This window comes from Papaver somniferum, chromosome 5 (genome assembly GCF_003573695.1).
Source record: "Papaver somniferum cultivar HN1 chromosome 5, ASM357369v1, whole genome shotgun sequence".
Classification (NCBI taxonomy): Eukaryota; Viridiplantae; Streptophyta; class Magnoliopsida; order Ranunculales; family Papaveraceae; genus Papaver; species Papaver somniferum.
In genome coordinates, this window is record NC_039362.1 from 178156683 (window position 1) to 178165680 (window position 8998).

At 35.4% G+C, this 8998-nt stretch overlaps 1 protein-coding gene across 1 annotated transcript; it reads left to right on the forward strand.

Annotated features, from left to right (window-relative positions):
• The first annotated feature begins 4767 nt into the window (after positions 1-4767).
• On the forward strand, positions 4768-8891 carry LOC113280178 (dnaJ protein homolog 1-like). Its single transcript, XM_026528834.1, has 5 exons — positions 4768-4784; positions 7903-7981; positions 8342-8510; positions 8610-8751; positions 8855-8891. The coding sequence occupies exons 1-5, from the start codon at positions 4768-4770 to the stop codon at positions 8889-8891; spliced, it is 444 nt and encodes a 147-aa protein (XP_026384619.1).
• Positions 8892-8998: the final 107 nt, after the last annotated feature.

An 8998-nucleotide genomic window follows, 5' to 3' on the forward strand; every position in this document is an offset into this window, starting at 1 on the left:
CCAATTCCACAAACTCATAACTCCACCAAGAATTCTCAATTGTGGAGGGACAAAGGTTAGAGATACTGAGTTTTCCAAATGCCATTAAAGCAATACTAATCATTAGTAGGAAACTTTCCTTGACTCCAAACAACCTTCTTTCCACAAATCCAATAGAGATATCATCATATGAAGGACGTTCATCACTTGGTCTAGGTAACCGTACGTTTCCCAACGGTATTTTGGTGACCCTTGAAATAACTCTATATTAACAAGAAACCTTTCTCTATTTATCATGGATTTGAATTCCATCTTCTTAAAATCAACATCATGAATGTTGGCATAGAAAATCCTTGTTAGAGAATCAAAACCTTCACCGAGGCCATTAAAGATATTCCCAAGATTGAACTTTTTGAAGCAAGCTAAATCCTCTTCATATCCTAAAGGTTTCCAATTTCTTTTCTAGAATAAAACCTTTGGAAGCAATCCTATCAAAAGTTCTAGCACAAGAATCATTCACAAACCTAATTTAAGAGAATTTTGATCACAAGGTGGATTCAAGCTAGAGGATTTTGAGCTTTTAGAACTCTTTTCATGCTTCTAGAAATCATCATAAAGATATACTCAAAAGGAGATTACTTACTGAAGAGAACCTCAAACACCCTTTTTTTGATTTCTTCAAAGAGCTTTAATGGTGGAGACACAAACCCTAGTTCACGTACGCGGACGGAAGATGAGAAAGGAGAAGGTTCGCGGACCACCAAGATATATATCCCCTCATTCATGGGCTTGGGCTGTACACGAACCGTGATCCACAAGACTTAAGAAAAATCTTAGCCCTTTCCACATAAGTGGTAAACAACCGACAAAAAGTGGAAGAAAAACAGAGGTAATAGAAAGTTAACCAAACAACGCACAACTGTACACAACTCAATCCATTTCTTGCCCCACATCAAGATATGTACAAATGGGGAAAAGCCAGTCTTGTTACCAAGAGGCATAATGCGCAGAGGAATTCTCATGCGACACATCTAGTTGATAGGTGTGAACAGTCCCTGTAGTATAACAAAATAATGATGATAGTCAGGGCAGTGGAGCTTCTATCCTTCATTGGTTCGGTCTAGAAGAAGGATATTTCCGATATCTGGGTTGTTCAATTAAAGTTTTAACACGACCAACACCCTTTCCGAAAGATTCTAGACTTAACAAAATTAAGTTTTTCTAAGAATTTAAAAACGCCTTCGAACGCTTTAAATAGATCTTTATCAATTGATCCATCACGATAGTATTCCTCATAGAGATCAAGAGTTAATCTTGTGAGGTTCCATATCCTTGAGCGTATTGAACGTTTTCCCAATTTCTTTCCTTTTATTTTTTCCTTCAGATTGCTTCTTAACATCTAAATTCCCCTTTTAGATGAAGTAAGATTATCATGAGAACCCAGAGGTTTTAACCATAACAATCTTTGAACAATCTTTAAGGAATTCTGGCGTGCGTTACAGATGCCAGAGCAAGTTTTCCAAAGAAATTTCCCATAGGAAATTTATATGGAACGAACAAACACAAACTTATTAGGTTTGCCGTGTTTGCCTGCTCTGATACCAATTGAAAAAACGGGGGTCTAACAACACCACCCAATATTTCGCTTAGCAATTTGTATGGACTAACTCCGAAATACTTTGCTAGAGAATCAACTAGACATCAGACTCAATCTAGATAAAAGTATCTCAAGGAGTTAATATCTCTCTCTTGATTTGATTTTTACTCAAGCTAAAAACAATTGCGAGCCTTTATCAAATACAAGGAATACTTGGACGGTACCAAAGACCAATGTCAAGGATCAATCAATATCAATCAACAACCAAAGGTTGGATTTCCAATTGATGATCACGAACGCACAACCTGTATTATTTCAATTATATAAAATATAATGCGGAAAAGAAATAACACAGACACCATAAATTTTGTTAACGAGGAAGCCGCAAATGCAGAAAAACCCCAGGACCTAGTCCAGATTGAATACACACTATATTAAGCCTCTACAGACACTAGCATACTGCAAACTAACTTCGGACTGGACTATAGTTGAACCGCAATCAGTCTCCCACCGATCCAAGGTACAGTTGTACTCCTACGCCTCTGATCCCAGCAGGATACCGCACACTTGATTCCCTTAGCTGATCTTCGTCATTGTATGATGAATCGCCATGAAGTCCATGAGATCAACTACACTTTTCTATCCTAGTCCGAGACTTAGCTATGTAGGCTAGAAATCAAGACTTATAGTTTTGATCATTAACATTGACAAACATGCTTGAGATAGCAACGCATGCGAGGTTGACCGAGCTATGCTCTAACAATCTCCCCCTTTGTCAATTTTAGTGACAAAACTATTAATACATATGGAATACAAAAAGGATAAACTTTAGTTGCTCCTATTCCATAGTCTAATCTTCAATGTTCCTTGAAATCTTCGTCCTTCCAAGTACTCCGATGATCCCAAAGGTTGTAAGTTTAGCACCATCGTTGTTGAAGATCCGTAACTATAAGAATGAGAGAAATCGAGATTCTCGATCATTATTATACAGTGTCATAGTATTATTATATAACATCAAAGTCCAATTGTATCACGACTTTAACAATAATACTACGGTGATATGTATCACCCCCCCTTAGTCAATACTCCATCTCGATCATGGGTACCACTCCCCCTTACACAATGATCCGAAAACCATATTTATTTGTAGTGTGAACTACAATATTTCTCCCCCTTTTTGTCAATAAAATTGGCAAAGGTACAAGAATGGGACCATAGTGAAATTTCTACAAGAGACATTTCATGACCAAAAGAAAAATACATACCAACTTAATTTAGATGCAATCTAATAGCCGAAGCTAACAACATTCATCAAGGAGTTTTAAGATACAAGATAACCCCTATAAAATTCCACAGCCGCACTCCCCACAAGATATTAACATTAAGCACAAGTTCAAAAGAACTCTCCCCCATTTGATGTCATTCCCGAGAGAACAACAAGAGCGACCTTAATTTCGAAAGAAAAGAAGGATTTTTTATTGGACACCAAAAACCATAGGAATTATTTTCTATATCCAAAGCTCAACCAAATTAACCACAAGTAAACCCGTGATTAATTCAATTGGAATACGCAACTAAATCAAACCACAAAAGTGATAAATTTAATTGAAAGTGCTCAACATAAGTAAACTCATGGAGCTACGACTGAGTCAATCATATGGAGATGACTAACTTGACCGTTTCAAATACTCAACATAAGGAAAACCTTACGGAATATATGACTACATTAATCAAAGAACTTGATAGTGTAGCCTTTCATATACTCAACACAAGAACTTGTGGAATATATGAAAACTCAACTAGATTAATTACAAGAGAACCTATAATTAATCTAATTGAAAACTTAGTTATGTAGGCTAGAAATCAAGACTTATAGTTTTGATCACTAACATTGACAAACATGCTTGAGATAGCAACGCATGCGAGGTTGACCGAGCTATGCTCTAACAGTTGTCACCCAGAATGCACAGGACGGAGAACTTGCTTTCAAGGTGACAACGAGTAGTTGTTCAGACTAACACTTTTCAATTTCCAATGAATAAAGTCAAAATGGAAATTGATAGTTATTCAGATTTATCCCTTAACCAACATTCCAAATTTTTTCTTACATATTTTTGTCTATCTAAGTAACTAGGTACTTGACCTTGACAAACAATTCTTTCTGATATATCTAACCAAATTAGTTCAAGAACAATTGAATGGTTTCATGCAATTAATGGAAAAGTGTTGGCACACAGTTATTTTGTTTCCAGGTATACCAGGCATGGAAGCTTAACTCTCTTAAGAAATACGGTAGAAACTCAAGGTATATATGAATAAGCAAATTTTTAGTCATGTTAACACTTGATTTAACTTTATTTGTCAGAAATACAAGATATTGTTTTCCGAGAATAATGTGGTAGCTGATGAGAAATTTGAAGAACAAATTAAGCACAAAGAAGAATTTGAAAAAGTAACTCCAATAGAAGAACTGCTTGGAGAATAAATTACAAAACCAAATGGTTGCAAGAAGGAGATAGGATTGTTTCTTTATCAATCAACCTACATACTACATTTTATAGAATAAGAGGTCATGCAAGCCATCAAGGACTTGTGAAGTGATAAGGCATCAAGTCCAGATGGGTTCCCTGTCATGATATTTTTTAAATGCTGATCAAGGATGAGATTATGAACACCACTGGGGAGTTTGATGCCTCTGGTTGCATTTATATTAGGCATAATTTCACTTTCGTAATACTTTTTCCAAAAAAAATATAAACGCATATTGAGATTATCAAACACTATAGACCTGTTTGTCGCTTAATTATTCTTTACAAAAGAACAACAAAAGTATGGGTTAGTAATGCCTAACCTTAATTCACCCGATCAATGAGTTTATATAGAGAGTGGATAAATTGTAGATGGTATTTTTACTTGCCAATGAGCTAGTTGAATTTAGAATGAGATCACGTAAATTATATGGAAGATTGGCATATAAAAGGCATTTGACAGAATCAACTGAAATTACTTGGAATCCGTAATGATCGAAATGGGCTTTAGCTCTAATTGGCGTAAATAAATTTAATTTTGTTATTTCTAGCTACCTCTTCCTTTTCAGTTCTAATCAATGGGTATCCTTTTGGTTTCTTTAGAAGCTCAAGAGGTGTCAGGAAAGGATGTCATATCTCTCAATATTGTTTCTTAACATTATAATGAAAGGTTTTTCCAGGTAATTTGATAAAGCTGCTCAGCTTAATTAGTTTTCTGGATCTTTAGTGTCTCTTACTACTGTGGTGGTAAATCATATGCATTAATTCAAGAAGCAGGAATTGCATAATATCATCCTTGATCATCATTAAAAAAAAGTAAAAAAGTAAACAATTACTAGAAGAAAAAGTCAAACTCATCAGTTAGAAGAATAACATTTTGCCGCAAAAAAAGTAGACGTTTTTTCTTTCTTTTAAAAGTCATTTCGAAATTTGGTTTCCAACTTAACTTTCTTTCAAGAATTACTTTGTATATGCCTTTCATTAATCCTTCTTCTCTTCTTCGGGGATTTTCACCGAATAAGATACGGGTGTCTTGCCGTTGATGGAGAAAGATGAGTTTGCAGTGGTATCTGCAGCCTATAATTGCAGTTCTCCTTCCCCGCAACCTTAAACTGATAGACAACCCATCCAATCCAATTAATTTGAAACACTAATCCCTTTCAATCATATGATTCGACACATCATACACCATTGGCAAACGACTCTCTTCCTTGGATGTTTTCTCAACAAGAAACTCGCCGAGAATCTTCTCATAACTGGCTTAAAAATCAAATTCCTTGCAGATCTATTGTTTCTAATCAAACCAAGACTCCAAATTACTTTGAATATTCTTCAAAAAATATTCTCTAATGATAACAGCAGCATCACCTTTCTCCACCGGTTTTTGGATCGACAAATATGTCAAAAACCTTAACTCAGAGAGACTACTGTATACCTGACTGACTAGGGAGGGTATATTTGATAAGAATCGGCTGGTAACTCAGCGGGTCAACTGAGTCTCGACTCGCACATGGTTGATACCTTGTAGACAAGTTCAACTATCCCTGTACCTTTACCCAGAATAGTTAATACTCATGAGCTTTGCTCTAGTAAAATCATAAAGTCAGACGATATCATCCTTCCACGTTAATACTACACCGATACAATTATGAAATTTGGTTTCCAACTTAACTTCTATTTGTTTGTTTTTTTTGTTTTTTAGAAGCCAAAAAATAACTTCTCAAAGTGTATCCGACACTGTGAAACAATTTTTTTTCTTTTACTTCTAATTTTCGGAGTTAACTTTTGATATCAGACAGTAACACCCAACCACATAATACCACACTAATACCATTCCGAAATTTGGTTTCCAACTTAATTTCTAGTTTTTTTATTGGTAGAAGTCCGAGAAATAACTTTTCAAGGTGTCTTATACTATGAATTTTTCTTTTTTTTACTCCTAACTTCTGGAGTTGACTTTTGATATCATACGATATCATCCTTCCACATTAATACTACACCGATACAATTCCGAAATCGGAAAATGCGTCATTTGTCCAAATATTTTTAAATCACGGTTCAAATGGACGGGTAAAAAATAGTTTGGGTAAATGGTAAAAAAAAATAGTAAGGAAGAAAGTAGTTTCATCCTAGCTTAAATTTAAAAAATAGCAAGGATGAAACTGGATACATCTTGTGTAAATTAAAAATAAGAAAAATATTTGAAAATAGGCACGATGAAATTGGTTACATCCTGCCTATTTTTACATTTTTGGCCATTTAAACAGTATCAAAATCTAACTGTCCATTTCACCCAGGAATTGTTGATTTTGGTCTTTTTAATCAATTTTGTGTTCCGAAATTTGGTTTCCAACTTAACTTCTAATTTTTTTTTTCCAGAAACCTAAAAATAACTTTTCATACTACACTGTGAAACAATTTTTTTTTTTTACTTCTACATAAAAAAAAACTCTATGGTTTCGACACCAAGCTTACCAAAGGTAGTAAAGGCCAAGGTACCAAAACTATACCCATTGGCTCTACATACATCAAGGTATTTACGCTCAACGGCTCTAGACAAGGAAAGACCGGGTGTAAAACAATCTACACCACCCCCCGCAATCGGAGAAACTCCCGTCACGTCCAAACAAGTATCTCGCCTCTCCTCCCAATTATAGACAAGGATGTATGCAGGTCTGGAATCGCTACCATCGCGAGATAAGAAACCACACCGATACGAATACCGTTCTGAAATTTGGTTTCCAACATAACTACTGGTTCTTTTATTTCTAGATGTCCGACAAATAATTTTTAAAGGTGTATCCTATACTATGAAACAAATTTTTTATTTACTTTTACAAAACTAGTGACAAAACCCCTAGGTGAACAAACTAGTGATAAGAAAAAACCGGTCATATTATTTCTACCAAATAAAAACCGTTTCAAATAAAACTGGGACAAAAACCCCAAACCAAATAATAATGTGTAAATTTAATTTTTGTTACTTTAAAAAAAGACAAACATGCCCTTGACCTTTTCTTCTTCTTCTTCTTCTTCTTCTTCTTCTTCTCTGATTTCTTTTTTCTTCTTTCTTCCGTCTCCTTCTCCCACCACCACCGTCTTCTTTCTTACGCCCAGAAAAGACGAACAACGAGCTTGCTGAGGTGTATTGTTTTGTATCCCCACAAATATCTCCAATCGGGTTTCATTTTACTCTTTAGAAATTTTCTCCCAGCTTTTCAAAACCCCATGGAATCCTGCAAAATCATCTCTTCATCTCCGATTCCGAAGCTCCGACTCCCGGAATTTCCAACTACAACTAAACACAAATCCCTGGTTCGTTAATCCTTCGTCTCTCTTAATCCACTTTCTGGAAATTTTTTTTGTTACTTATTTCAATTTCTTCTTCTTACAGTTCCTCTATTTGAAATTTCTCTATTTTTTATTTACAGAAATTAAACCGGCAAAATTACAACATACGACGTCATCGAATCATCACCAGAGCTTCTTCTTCTTCTGGGTCTGATGAAAAATTTATTTAATAGCATAGATTGAGAGAAACACCCTCCTTCGTGTGAAATTCTAGGGCTTCCTTTCTGAAGAAGAATTAGGGTTTCACCCACAATCATAAAATCGATCGATTATTCTGAACATTCAGCGTGTTTGAAATTCTTGGTATGTTTTTAATTTTCAAGGATCTGTTGATTTTGGGAAAAATTTCAAGATCTGTTGAATTCTGTAATTTTTTTAAAATTTTTTTTTTCATTTTTGTTGATGGGTTCTTATTTTTTTTGTTGATGCTGATTATTTAGATTAAAGATGTTTGGAAGATTTGAAGAAGGCTTACAGAAAGGCTGCCATTAAGAATCATCCTGATAAGGGTGGAGATCCAGAAAAGGTATTGTGTTTTTTCTATTAGATTATTCCTGATCTAGTAGGGAATCAGTAACTTTGTTAATTACTGTAGATATAATTAAGAATTTCTCTTGGTTTTCCATTTCGAACGTATAGAGGTTGCAAAGGTCAGACCCTGTGTATGTTTTGTTTACTCGATTCTGTTGGTCGTGTCTATGCCCTTCATTTCAGACTATTATTTGGGCTGGGCAACTGAATTTTGAGATAGCTAGTAGATGCTTGAATGATTTAGGATGCCGGGTTTTTCCTGGTTGGTTTGTTGATTTGTGTATGTTTTAATTTGCTCTCTGGGGCAGTCAAAAAGGGGTGTTTATTGAGCATTGTAATATTTCTCTCAATGCAGTTCAAGGAGTTGGCCCAGGCTTATGAGGTTTTGAGTGATCCAGAGAAACGTGAAATTTATGATCAGTATGGTGAGGATGCGCTCAAGGAAGGAATGGGAGGAGGTGGTGGTGGCCACGACCCCTTTGACATCTTATCATATTTCTTTGGAGGAGGAAGCCCATTTGGAGGTAGGTGGAGATATCATTTTCTAATGGGTTAATGTTTTTACTAAATTTATTTATGAAAGTGAAAGGTATTCATGATGTTTGGAATTTGTTTACCGTTAGGTGGTGGCAGTAGCAGAGGAAGGAGGCAGAGGAGGGGAGAAGATGTTATGCATTCTTTTAAGGTGTCGCTGGAGGATCTTTACAGTGGAACATCAAAGAAATTGTCCCTCTCTCGCAATGCCATCTGCTCCAAGTGCACTGGGTAAGTTTTATTAAACTGGTGCTTTCCATTGCTAGTTTAAGGATACTTTGCTTAGTTGGCTTCTGTCTGCTGTAATCTTATTCTTTACTCTTTTGTATTCCAGAAAGATGTCACTAAGAATTAAAGTGGGGTTGTGGTAAGTTTTATTATGTTAGTTAACACTTATTTTTTAGAGAGATTTGAATTATATAGTAATTTTTATGTTACTGCTCCACCGTAGAACTGGATTCTGGTTTTAAAGTGTTGA